Source organism: Pleurodeles waltl, chromosome 11 (genome assembly GCF_031143425.1).
Source record: "Pleurodeles waltl isolate 20211129_DDA chromosome 11, aPleWal1.hap1.20221129, whole genome shotgun sequence".
NCBI lineage: Eukaryota > Metazoa > Chordata > Amphibia > Caudata > Salamandridae > Pleurodeles > Pleurodeles waltl.
Window position 1 is genome coordinate 142,760,482 of NC_090450.1, and position 14,445 is coordinate 142,774,926.

The 14,445-nt window shown below is 43.2% G+C and overlaps 1 protein-coding gene across 1 annotated transcript in view; it reads right to left on the reverse strand.

Annotated features, from left to right (window-relative positions):
- Window positions 1-14,445, reverse strand: part of KCNAB1 (potassium voltage-gated channel subfamily A regulatory beta subunit 1) — a 522,245-nt gene that overhangs the window by 23,652 nt on the left and 484,148 nt on the right. Inside the window, exon 9 of the mRNA XM_069213297.1 lies at window positions 221-306. Within this exon, the coding sequence (XP_069069398.1) occupies window positions 221-306 (86 nt within the window). The remainder of the gene's footprint in view (window positions 1-220; window positions 307-14,445) is intronic.

A 14,445-nucleotide genomic window follows, 5' to 3' on the forward strand; every position in this document is an offset into this window, starting at 1 on the left:
TTCTTGCGACGTGTTGTGTTGCTGGTATGTTATTGTGTTGCGCTATTGTAATGAGTTGTTGCATTATGTTGCATAGTGGTAAAAGGTGTCAGCTGAAATGTTCTGTGATCCGCCGTGTTGTCTTTGTGTACCTGAGCAATGGCTTAGGCATGCTGTGTGTTTTTCGTTGTATAGTGGTTTTCTGTTAAACAATTGTTCACATTGTTAAAAGTGCCGTTACCATGATCTCCATCGCACTCCATCGCGAGGTTCCCCAGTACATGGCCATCCCTTGGTTGATCACATACGTCATTGCTCGTACAATCTCTATGAAGCAAAAACAAATGGATTAAAATTTAATTTTATTTAAAAGCCCTTTATGAGGATCTGAATGCATTAAGCATCTAAATGGATTTTCCTAATACTTCCTGTTAAATTTCCAATCAGAGCAACCGATAAGTCTGCATTACATGTATCCTATCACTCCGTGTTTTAATGTGTGTTATGCAAGAAAACAACAGCTTTTATCTCTTTTGAAATAATGTGAAAACACAAGAAGACATAGAGGGGCAGATTCATGGAAAGTGGCGCTGCACCAAGTTCAGCGCCACATTCCCTGCGCCCCTTAGCCCCGCCACCATGTGTGAGCTGTATTTAAGATACAGCGCACTATGACGCAGGGTAGGGGGCAATAGTGTCATTTCTAATGATGCTGTTGATGTACTCTGCAGGTATAGAGACAAAATATTGGCACTACTCCTGCAGAGTACGTAGGGCCCCATTCTAAAAAATGGAAGCCTACTTTTAACACCTGCTCTTCTCTTGAGCAGGCGTTAAAAGTGGCGTAAAAAATGGCACAAGGAAATCTCAGAGATTTCCTTATGCCATTTTTCCGGCTCCCCTAACGGGGGAATGCCCCCTTTGCATACATTATGCTGCCACTGGCATTATGTAGCGCAAAGGGTTACAGAGTGGTGCAATGCATGCATTGCGCACCTCTGTTAATACGCCACGGGGATTTCGGCATCGTTGGGCCACGTTAATGTAAAAAAATAATGACCTCAATGTGGCACAAGGTGGTGCTAGGGGAACAGAAATATTCCCCATAGTTCCAAAAAATTGTAAGCACACACAATTTATAGATTTGTTCATAGGCACCAGCAATGCAAAATTCGTTGTGTGTAAAGCACTTGACCGAATGCATATCTAGACCAGCTGAGGCAGGTATAAGAGTTTGCCAGCCCCATTAGGAATTTAGGCCCATATTTATGCTTTTTGCCGCAAAACTGCACTAACGCACTTTTGCGGCAAAAAGTTTAGTGCTGGCTTGCATCATTTAACAACGCAAGAGAGGCAGTGTATTTATTGAATGGTGCAAGCCGGCGCTAAACTTGGGCTAGCTTCTTAGAAGAAGACGCTATCCAGTTGAGGGTGGCGGTAAGGAAGGAGGGCTCTAATTAGACTAGCGCCATTTCCTGGCGCACACCCACTAAAAACATGACTCCTGTCTTCGGAAAGACAGGAGTCATGCCCACCACCCCAATGGCAATCACAGGGGACAAGTGTTCTCTGGGCATGACCATTGCACCCTCTGCCATGCAGGGTGCCCCAAGTTAGGGCCCCTGATGGCAAAAAAAAATTGTAAAAAAACGTACCTGGACTTACCTGGGATGGGGTCCCCCATCCTCCGGTGTCCCTCTGGAGGGGGCGGGGGTGTTCCTGGGGCTTGGGGAGGGCACATGTGGGCCCATTCCATGGTGTTTAACCATGGCAATGGGTCCACAGTTCCCCTAATGCCTGGTCTGACCCAGGCATTAAATAACAGTGCAAAGCAAGCTTTGCACCAATATTTAACCCCTCCTCCTACCCGTGCATCATTTTAGCACGGGGGGATAAAAATGGGGCTGTGGGGGTTGCACCATATTTTAGAAGGGAACATCCTACCTTGCATCTCATTGGCGCAAGGTAGCTGCATGCATCCAAAAAATGGTGCAAACTCCTATATTTTGATGTTAGACATGTCTAACGTAAAAATATAAATATGGAGTTCGTTTTGCACCAAATTTACTTTTAAAAAATTATGCAAATTTGGCACAAAGTATAAATATGTTCCTTTCTCTGCTGGGTTATATGCTGTTTTTCCCTAATGGTGGGTGGGACTGTCTATTGCGAGCCGCTCACTTCCATTACTCCCTTCTTTACCTCAGTGAATTAACCCTTTTACTGACCTCTTTTACATCAGCCCATATCAAACCGGCTTCTTTGCTTCTAAATAAAATCAGGTAATTTGGACTCCTTTGGAATTTGTCTGCTATGGTCATTGTAGCACCATAGTTAATTTAGGTGTGAGGTGAGAGGTTAGACTGAGAAAAAAATAGGTAAATTAATAATAGATTGCATGTATTAGGTATTTTATTTTTGCAGTTTTACATGGTGCAAACTTGGCCCAAATCCATCAGTACGTTTTACATGAGCACCAGTCCCGGTCCTCCAGTTGCACAGTCAGCAGCTCTGGCTGTTAGAACACATCTGCTCCCGTTACTTTGGACAGCTATTTCAGTCCTACAAAGGGTCAGACGGGCAGTCTGGCAGTGCCAAAGAGCTAGTCTAACAACCAGTGTGTGGCCCTTATTTTTGGTTGTTCCTGATGGGGCGGTTTTACCGTTGTTTTCCCTGATATTACCACCTACATTGCCTGCAGCAGCTACAAATACACGCTGTCTGCGTTATCTTGTAAAACACTCAGGGGAAGTGTCATTACAAAATGAAAACTACTCTGATTTGCAAATGTGGGACACTTTTTAAACATTCTAATTCGCTAATGGGGACCACTTTTATTTTGCCGCCCAGGCCTACTTTCTGTCCCATTGTGAGCCTGGTCATAAAATCTCAGCCACAAAGACAAGTAAGAGGATTTTTGTCCCTCCATTGATTTCTTGACAACAGGATTTTAGATTTTGTCATCTGCAAACTTCAACATGCTAGCAGAGGCAGCCCCGCAAATCTGCAGGGCAGGGGTAGGGGGGAGGGGACAAAGACGGAGGGGGGGAAATAAAAAAGGAATTTAAAAGTACTTTACCGCCGAGTCCGTCTCCTGCCGCAATGCTCCTCTTCCATCCATGTGGGGTGTCCCAGCATTCGCTGGGACACCAGCAGAGGCTCCCGAGCAATCCTGGCACTGCTTTCATGATAAACATAGCATGAAATCAGCACCAGGATTGATCTGAATGACCACCACTGCCGCTCAGACACAGCCCTGGGGTATGTGCAGTTTCTCCAGCCAGGCTGTTAAACACAGCTATGCTGGAGAAAGCTAAGTGTGCATGTGTGTTTGGCTGGTCTGAGACTGCCGGCCAAACACACATGCACACTTAAGTGCACTCTCTCCTCCTCCTACCTCCCTTGGTCCTGCACCGCCCCTCCCTGTACTGCTGGCAGACCCAGCAGATAAAATATAAAACGATAGTGCAACTACCGTTTTAGTTTTCATCTCCCGGCTCTTGGCCAAGCTGGAGTTTTTTTTTAGCTGAAAGTCCGATTTAGAAACAAGCATTGTTGCATTTCTGAGTGCAGGGAATTCACAAAAGGTAATATTTTACTCTAGTATAACATAACCCCATAAGCATGTGATATAATACAGAAATATCTATGTAAATGGCGAGTAGTCGGTATTTGGCCATGAAAGTTTGTGAGTTTGTGAAAATTCAAAACTTTCTCTCCAACTCTTTCGTTCCATTGAAATGGTCGGAGATTTCTTGCTTGGAAGGGCAGGAGTAAATGCCCTTTCAGTGTGTGAATGGGAAATGAACACAGCCAAGCTTCGTGATAGAAGCAGGGGAAAACTAAATAAAAGAAAACAATCGTTCAAATACAAAAAAAAAAAGTAAACCTCTGAATTGTGTCAAATTACTGCCATAGCGGACTGTTAGCCTGTTAATGTAGTTCAACCAATGCCTTTGTTAATCAAAACTCCAGTGTATGTCATGAGGCTTATTGGGTGAAAGGGGGGTCGAGATGAGGGTGGTGAGAGAGAGAGAGAGAAAGGGAGACAGAAGAAAAAAAAGAAATAAAGGCCCATACTTACTAAGATTTCATGCAGCACAGCAAGGGAAGTTGCTGTGCTGCTTTGCAGAGAAGCGAGAGAGCTGAACTAACTGCGCCATATTTACAAAGATATGGCTCAGTTAAGCTATCTCCTAGCACGGGTGCACTTGTAGCTGCCTATATCAAAGCAGACACCTTGCACCATGGCACAAGGGTGTCTGCGTTATGTGAGGATTGTTTTGTGTAGGAAAGAATACCTTCCTGCACTAAAGCAACCCTTAGGGGCATTTCCTCTTTCAACCAGGAGAAATGAAGATATATCTCATTGTTGTGCCTCTCTCAGGTAGGCGCACCATTCTGGTGCAAACCTGGATTTATTACCTTTAGTAAATCTGGCTATGTGTCAAAATCCTTGGGTGGAGGGACAGTAATACCCCTGCTCCACCCATGGAATACCTCCCCGACACAAAGTAATGAAAGGCACTTCTATGTGCTGCGTTAGCCTTTTTTCTACTAAGCCCTACAAAGTTGTGCAAATCGTGCTTTGCATGGCTTAGTAAATGCCAAAATACATTTTCCGTCAGGCCTTTGCCTAAATAGTGACACATTGCTGATGCAAAATGTTAGTAAATCTGTGCCAAATTCCTTTTGTGAGCTTCAACTGAACTCCCAAACAGACAGGTACACAGATTTTGTTAAAGGCAAACTTGAATACAATAAAATCACTACAAAATATAAGGGTCCAAGCTAAATTAGATTTACAAGGCAGAATACGAAAGTGTAAGAAATTGGGTTATTGGTTGACAGGGGTATGAGCCCTGATCAAACTGCAATCACAATCCTTGTCCGGGTAAGGCACAAGCAAACTTCAAGTTAACCTTTGCTCAACCCCCTGGTAGCTTGGGACAGAGCAGTCAGGCTTAACTTAGACACAATGTGTAAAGTATTCTTCCAACACGTAGGACAGTAAAGCAGTGAAAACACCACACACAAAAAAATCCCACGCCAAGTTAAACAATAGAACCAAGAATTGGCCTTTTCAGGCCTTATTCACCTCCTCAACTCCCTAGAAGCCGCCTCTTTTTAGGATAGTAGCTCACCTTCATCTTCCTTCAGCACCCTCTCTGGAGAAGCTCTCTCACCCCTATTCAACTTTGTCATACCTTTGTAACTCAAAGAACCTTCCCAGAAGCTCTCAAAACAAGTCAGATCTTGCACATCTAAAGAGATTCACACTAGACTCTGTCGACCTCGTCAACTACTGACTAGTGGTGCTCATCTATGCTTCATTGAAAAAACAGTCCAAACACACTACAATGTAACATCATTACCAATCATCTCCTGCACAACTACTAATCTGGTTTCAGGTCATGCTTAAGCATGGAGGCAGCTACCTTTCAAATTGTAGACCATATTAGGTGTGGGTGGCAAACTCCGCTCTGATGGCGAAGTTCATGGAGCTTTTGGCACTCCGCACACTGCTTGGAGCGCGGACTTCAGAAATAACTCCACCTGCCACCCTGTAATGGAGTTTACCAGCGCTGTTTGACACCCAAAGAAGACCTGCTCTTTATTTCTGTGTGTTTATTTATTGTAAAGCGACGTAAGACGCTAAAAGTGGCATTTCAGCACTATATGTTGTGCTTCCTGGTCAAGCCCGTCCGAGACCTTTTTGCCCCTTCGATTTTGGGGAAAAAAACCTGTCAAAATCCACTTTTATACTTCTCTTTACACCTCTACTCAGCGATTAGTTGTTCGTGTTCCCTGATTTCTCGCTGAGCTTCCCGGGAGAACAATCAAATGCGGTCCTTTTACTGACTGGCCAATCACTGACACACTGCGCATGATCTACATGCAAAGTTAGATTGAGAAAGAAGGTGTTTGCGAGGATAGCAATAGAGAGTAGCCGCCCCAGATTTAGACGATATTGTATAACAAGGTATTATGCAAAAGGAACAATTGTAGTTAATGGTCCTTATTTATCTTTATTGAAACATTAAAGTATCATAATTCATGTGTGTGTGATATTTGTTTTTTATAAATCGTAAAATATGTTCATATGACAAAAAATATGGACTGTTGTTTTCAAGTAGAGTTTCATTTTGAAGATTTTTTACAGTGTTTTGGATACATGCATAATCAGTTCTAACACAAAATGACCCATTTCATGATGGCAGGTATGTCGACTTCCTGCATCCTGAACCAAGCAGGCACATTCGTCCTTTTCTATTCCTGCATTGCATTTGAGATTCAGTGAGGTGAGTAATAGTAAGCAGCAACGTCATTTTCAGGATTTTTTATATGTGCAAGAGTTTGTAGGAGGCAGGGAGGTGGATGGTCTGACGGAACTCTTCTGGGGTGGGATTGATTTATCTGGAGGAAGAGTGAGGAGGAAGAAAGGAAGGAGACGCAGAGGGACTGACAACCCCTGGTCAAGCCTCCTGGAACCTGATCACCACACGTGAATTTAAGAAAGCAGGGAGCATGCTGGTGTTGGTCATCTGGATTTTGACTCTCTCAGACACTCCATCTCAAGGTTGGACCCAAACTAAGTTCTCATGTCTTTTGTGCAGGGCTGTTCTTTTGTACTTAAGTCGTTGCAACAATCATGCTGCCTTACCGGGGTTAGAAAAGGCAGAATGTATCCCCTCCTGTTCACTCCTCCCCTGCTAGCTTTGATAAGGGGGTGGGTGTCATGGAACGTAGGGCGAGAGCTTGTAGTCCCTGAGTCCATTGAAAGTGCTGCACATCATGTGCTCGATGGTAAACACGAGATGAGAGATCCACAGAAGTTCACGGAAGAGCCATTTTGAAATACCCGCCAATGTCTAGGCACAGAGAGTTAGGCAGTTGCTTGGACCGGGTTTAGAGTAGGACAAGGTGGCATTCCACCACAGACGGAACTCTGTGAAATTTCACTGAGTTTTTAGATAATTCAGCGGAATTCCATGGAGTACAACTTTATGAGTTCTGCCCACCAGTAGGCAATATCCTCCTTAGCATGGATGAATATGACCCCCACCTCCTTATACTACTGAATCATTGACCATCCTACTCTCGTCCGCACCCTAAAATCTTCAGTGCGATTTACCAGCATTGGTTTTCAATTATTATTTTTGTTCAGTCATATGGCACTTCCAGGTCCCAGAAGGTCCCTTTCACCTTCAGTGTTCCAAATAGTTCCTTCTTCTCCCCTGTCATCTACATACAGACATTCTTGACTTTACTCGCTGATAACAGCTCCCAATTGTACCAAAAAGCCAATAACACACAACTTAACTTTCAAGTCTCCTCCACTCCAGAAAGTCAGTGCTTAAAACACTGCCTGATCTTCACCGAGAACTAGATGTCTTGCACTTGCATGAAGAAAAATCCCATTAAAGCAAATTTCCAGCTATTCACCATGAACCACAAGCAACAACTAATTTGGCTCAATGACATGAACCTATATGTATCTGACCAACTTTTACCAAACACAAAGTCATTTGGGTTCATACTGGACACCAAACTTACCGTCATCATCAAGAAAACCAAGACAACCCAGTACTTGCTCTCCCTACTTCAGACAGCGAAACCATTCCTCCTAGAAAGTGACTTCAGAAGTGTCATTCAATATCCAAAACCACACATCTAGAGAATGGCATTGCCCTGCTCCACAACTTCCCAAACTTTATAATGTCTCTGTGTCCTAAACACAAGCGAAAGCCTCATCAAGGGCACAAACAAATATGACCACATTATCCCCACCTTGATGGAATTCCACTTACACGCCTTGCTGGGCCACACCATCTTCAAAGCCAACTGCAGTGTCTACAAAATCATCATGACCAGCACTCCTTCTTATCCAGATGGTAAGTTTGCCGTCCCCAGTAGCTCTTGGCACGATGAAGTGCAAAAAAGACAAAAAACAACTAAGCCCCCACGACGTGAAACAACATTCCATTATCCACTAGGACTTCCCCAAGCCTGTTCCAATTTAGGAAGGAGCTGAAGACATATACTCATCAAAGTACAGTACATCACGATGCAGTAACAGTCCACCTCCGTTCCCTGAACTCAGGTATCTCTTTACTCATTAGTAGAACATATATTTGGATTTGTTCCTGGACAGCGCTTGGCTGTTGTTTAGTTATACAAATGTCATGTACATACACACATATATACCTACACATTACTAAAATCATTACAAACAATACAGGGAGTGCAGAATTATTAGGCAAATGAGTATTTTGACCACATCATCCTCTTTATGCATGTTGTCTTACTCCAAGCTGTATAGGCTTGAAAGCCTACTACCAATTAAGCATATTAGGTGATGTGCATCTCTGTAATGAGAAGGGGTGTGGTCTAATGACATCAACACCCTATATCAGGTGTGCATAATTATTAGGCAACTTCCTTTCCTTTGGCAAAATGGGTCAAAAGAAGGACTTGACAGGCTCAGAAAAGTCAAAAATAGTGAGATATCTTGCAGAGGGATGCAGCACTCTTAAAATTGCAAAGCTTCTGAAGCGTGATCATCGAACAATCAATCGTTTCATTCAAAATAGTCAACAGGGTCGCAAGAAGCGTGTGGAAAAACCAAGGCGCAAAATAACTGCCCATGAACTGAGAAAAGTCAAGCGTGCAGCTGCCACGATGCCACTTGCCACCAGTTTGGCCATATTTCAGAGCTGCAACATCACTGGAGTGCCCAAAAGCACAAGGTGTGCAATACTCAGAGACATGGCCAAGGTAAGAAAGGCTGAAAGACGACCACCACTGAACAAGACACACAAGCTGAAACGTCAAGACTGGGCCAAGAAATATCTCAAGACTGATTTTTCTAAGGTTTTATGGACTGATGAAATGAGAGTGAGTCTTGATGGGCCAGATGGATGGGCCCGTGGCTGGATTGGTAAAGGGCAGAGAGCTCCAGTCCGACTCAGACGCCAGCAAGGTGAAGGTGGAGTACTGGTTTGGGCTGGTATCATCAAAGATGAGCTTGTGGGGCCTTTTCGGGTTGAGGATGGAGTCAAGCTCAACTCCCAGTCCTACTGCCAGTTCCTGGAAGACACCTTCTTCAAGCAGTGGTACAGGAAGAAGTCTGCATCCTTCAAGAAAAACATGATTTTCATGCAGGACAATGCTCCATCACACGCGTCCAAGTACTCCACAGCGTGGCTGGCAAGAAAGGGTATAAAAGAAGGAAATCTAATGACATGGCCTCCTTGTTCACCTGATCTGAACCCCATTGAGAACCTGTGGTCCATCATCAAATGTGAGATTTACAAGGAGGGAAAACAGTACACCTCTCTGAACAGTGTCTGGGAGGCTGTGGTTGCTGCTGCACGCAATGTTGATGGTGAACAGATCAAAACACTGACAGAATCCATGGATGGCAGGCTTTTGAGTGTCCTTGCAAAGAAAGGTGGCTATATTGGTCACTGATTTGTTTTTGTTTTGTTTTTGAATGTCAGAAATGTATATTTGTGAATGTTGAGATGTTATATTGGTTTCACTGGTAATGATAAATAATTGAAACGGGTATATATTTTTTTTTGTTAAGTTGCCTAATAATTATGCACAGTGATAGCCACCTGCACACACAGATATCCCCCTAACATAGCTAAAACTAAAAACAAACTAAAAACTACTTCCAAAAATATTCAGTTTTGATATTAATGAGTTTTTTGGGTTCATTGAGAACATGGTTGTTGTTCAATAATAAAATTAATCCTCAAAAATACAACTTGCCTAATAATTCTGCACTCCCTGTAATTTTAAAAGAGTCAATGAGGCAGAAAAAAAATCAAAGGCTAGTTTATGAACTATTTCATTGCTCCTAAAGCTTCAATGAGACTGGGAGAGGAGACATCCCCCTTTCAAGTCACAGCAAATGTACGAAAATTAAGGTAACGATTTTACAGAGGTAACATCTTCAAGAATTGAAGATTCAGACCCCTGCAACTGGGAGATCCTAAAATGGCGATGGCGAAATAAAATGTGTACCAAGGCTTTAAAATGAATTGATCCACAGAAATCTCCAGGCATAAAGGCCCATCAGGAAAAGGTAAATAAGAAAAAGAAACGAGAAAAACTCTGGAAAAAATATCCTTTGAAGAATAAAGTACCACCAGAGGATACTGAACGACATCAGAGGGGTTAGTGTCAGCCCTATGAGTTGTGTAAATGAGGGGAAACGTGCAGTTAATTGGCAGTTATATCTGGAATACGCATTTCTACGCTCGTAACCCGGATTGCCCTGTGCAATCTGAGTGAGGCTACTTGACTAAATTGCATTAGCTTGGTAGCTCTGCAGCTAAGAAGCACCTCACGTACCTTTATATACCATTACATCACCGACTTAGGCAACACTCAATCACATCACTGCAGTGGCCCATATTAAAAAAACTCTTCTCCGAGCTTGCAGTGGAGCCGATAGTAAATGATTATAATCTCCATGGCGGTGACGGAGAAGATTACATTTTGCAAATTTGTTAGGAGTCTGACATAAATATGTGGCTGGATATGACGAAATGATGACTACACTGCAGTCTCGCCATCTTATGTTACCCATTACACTCAACGTGCCTGGTGTATGTTTGAAAATCCACAAGAGGGCAGCATTGCAGAGAAAATAGCTACTAATGTGATTTTTTGTTTATGTCCTTTCACGACTCTTCCAAGCTCGAGCTAATAACTGGAGCTGATGGAAATACTTAAATATTTTACTCTAGTGTTTCCCAGGGGAATGTATCCTGACAATCGCAGCTTTCACTTTGTTCGTGGTTAATTGAATTTCTCTTGCACTGTTTACTATTTACTTGTTTACTGGTGAAGCAGCATGTGCAACTGGGCTCCAGAGTGTCTGTGGGTAGCACATAGTATTCCTTTTACGACTGTTTTTTTTCCCAAAACAAGGGATCTGAGATTAGGGCCCAAGGCACCAATCTAATTCAATCCACAATTATATTTATAAATCACATATTTACATATTTACATATTTAGGCCAACATTTATCAAGATTATGAAAAAGCTTTCGTGCAAAGATAGGAGATCTCCACGACACAAATCTGCACAAACGGTACCGAATGTTGGGGGCAGATTCTCTCATTTTTCATGCAACACAGAGCAGCAAGCAAAGTTGAAAGGGGGCAGCAAAAATGTGCTATATCAACTAAGATATGGCGCACTGTGAGATGCCTAGCACCTACACAAGCACCCTTGCACCGTGGTGCGAGGGTGCCTGCGTTACAAGCAAAATTATTTTTGTGCAGGAAGGAACACCTTCCTCCCAAAAAACAAGCCTTAGAGGCATTGTCCGCTTTTTATGTTTACTACCGAATGCAGCATACATGGAAAGAGAAAGTAACAGGGAGAAATAAAGATATTTATCCTTTTTAGGCGTCAGTGGGAAAGAATACCATTGTGAAGCATTTACCGTTTTACATGTCTTTGTATACCTGGGAATGCACCAAAATCACTGGGTGGATGCATGGGAACGCCCATGCTCCACCCACGGAACGCCTTCCCAATGCAAGGTAACGCAAGGAAGCGATATGCTTTGCCTCGTACTACTTTATATTTACTAAACCACACAAAGCCACGCAAAGTGGCTTTGCATGGGCTAGTAAATAGAAAAAAGATTTTGCGTGGGGCTACGACACAAATGTGACACTATCCAGGCGCGAAATGTTGGTAAATCTGCCACTTGCGTGAGCTCTGTGGCAAATAACTTTGCTTTGCGCCAAACTCTAGATATTTTATGGAAAGAGGGCTTAATTTGGCAAATATTCTACACAATGTCATCTCTACTAAACTAGCGTGACCCAGCTTTATGTGAATCCTTGAGCCAAAAAAGCAACTATCAAGCAGAATATCATAATTTCAAGAATATTCCAAATTTTATACGGCCTAGCTTTGGCAAGTTGTCATTGTATACAAATTTACACTGATGCGTGTCCTGTGAGTAAAAATCTAATACACAGCACCAACCGTTTGACGTTGCACTGTGCGCAAAGCTTGACTTCATGCTAAAACAGTATTTTTGCATGACTGCATCCAGTATCATGACTGGCATTCAATTGTCTGCAAATTTTGTGCTGCTGAATTTTTCCTCGATCACACAACTCAGCAAAGCAGGTTTTCATGCATAGCAACAGTGGGCAATTTTTAGTAAACCTGAGTTATAGCTTCATGGTGCTAGAGAATGGATAAAAAAAAACCTCGTCAAATTTGACACAGGAAATGACTGGAACCCAACCGTTAAAAATGGTCTAGATGACAGAGATGTGTTTAAAAAGATTCCTGAACAAGGAGGGGTATATTTACTAAAATCTCAACCAATACAGCAAACAAAAATGCTGTGCTGAATTGCGTGAGGGAGAGAGCTGGAATTCCCCTTCGCTATAGAGCTATGACATATAGAGCTGCTTCTTCTTGATGCTGGCACTAAATCGGGCTTCCTAGTGACACGCACACACCTTTGCGCCATAGTGTCAGGTGTCTGCGGGAGTCTAGAATATGTCTTATACTGGAAGGGTACCCTTCCAGTACAAGATACTACACTTTAAAACTTTTCCTACTTTGTATGTGTGCTGTGCAGCGCGTCACACACCCAATGTCAAAAATATTGGACAAATAAAAGTAGTTCTCTTCAGATTAGAGAAATAAAGGCATTGATCCTCAGAATGGAGAAATAAAAGCATTAGTGCTCAGAAGCTATGTCATAAGAGCATTATTTTTTGGTGCAAAACCCTGTCTACTTTTCTTTAGCCTTTACGGTTTTGCGTCAAAAACCATTGGAAGTTGCATGGGAATGATCCCTTATCACCCATGGAATGTCCTTTAATGCAAAGTAATGCAAAGAAGCACAAAGAGCTACTTTTAGGTGGCTTTCCAGCGCAAAACACATTTTGTGCTAGAAAGTAAATTTGAAAGTAACATTTTGGCCCACTTTGCGTCACTTTGAGACACACCTTAGCACACAATGTTCGTAAATGTACTCAAATGAGGGGAGAGGGTGGCGCATTATTACGTCCGCAATCCACACGGCTCCTGATCTGGGCCTGTTTCTTTTGTGAACCTGTAAGGAGAAAGCATGCTCATACTGACTTTGTTTACATGCAAACATGATATTTGGGCCAAGAAAGAAGAAGATTGATAACACTTGGTATATAGACCACATAAATTAAAAAATGATATGCTTGATCACTGGTTTAGATTATATAAATCTGATAAGGCTGCAGAGATGTGATTTAGCATTCACATGCTAGGCGGTGAGATGGTGGATGTGATGTGAGCACTGTAATAGGTGTTTAGGTTATACTAGCACACAATTTCCCCATAACTTATTAGGACTTGGATGTCGGTGTTTGCTGCCTGTATCTGAAAAGAAGTGTTTAAATATGTGAATATGAGCCTCAAAAAAAACAAATATATGAACCGAGCTGCATCATGAACCCTTGCTCTGGTACATAACAGGATGTGCTGATCTCAAGATACTGTTCTGTTTTATGCGCATACACTTTACCAGTAACGGCTTGCGGGCTGCGGAAGGGGCGGGACAGGGAAGAGGCACGGGGGGCTGCTAAAATTTAATATAATTAAAGTTTTTACAAAACACACTTACCTGTTCTGCCCAGTCCCGTGCCGCACTCCTCTTCCTTGCTGGACGCAGGCACAGGCTCCCAGCCTGCCCTGTGGCCAATCCTGACGCTGCCCAAAGCAGCATCAGGGTTGGCTGGGAGCACCCTGGCTGGGCGCTCCCAGGAAGACTGGGAGCCTGTGCAGGCTCTCTCCAGCTCAGCAACTGTGTTGCTGGGCTGGAGAGAAACCAGTGCGTATGTGTGTTTGGCCGGCTTGAGACAGCCAGCCAAACACACATGCGCTCTGAGGGGGAGTTCTGAGCACTCCCCCAGTGCACGTCACCCCCATGGCCCCACTCCCTTTAAAACAACACGACAATAAACATGGTTTATTACCGTGTTGTTTAAAAGGTTTTGCAGCTGCCGCTGCTGGACGGGGGGCGATGCTCCTCTGCCCATACGGAGGAGCCTCCACTGCACTTCACTCGAACATTCTCCAAGTTAGTTCATGAACTTCTGAGTGTGTAGAGCGGAAACAGGAAGAGGCAACCATTGCTCTGTGTTTGTGAACTTTAATGTCTACAGCTCAAGCCAGTAGAGAATTTCCAAATTAAGGGCCTGAGTTAGAGTTTGGCGGAGGGGTTAGTCCGTCACAATGGTAACGGATATCCTGTCCGCTGGAATATAAATCCCATAGGATATAATGAGACGGGCTATCTGTGAACGTTGTGCCAGAGTAACCCCACCACCAAACTCCAAATGAGGCCTTTTAAATGTAGTTGCTTTACACAGTACAATGTACATTAATGATAGAACAAAACTATGGCATATGCCGACACACATTTCCATGATG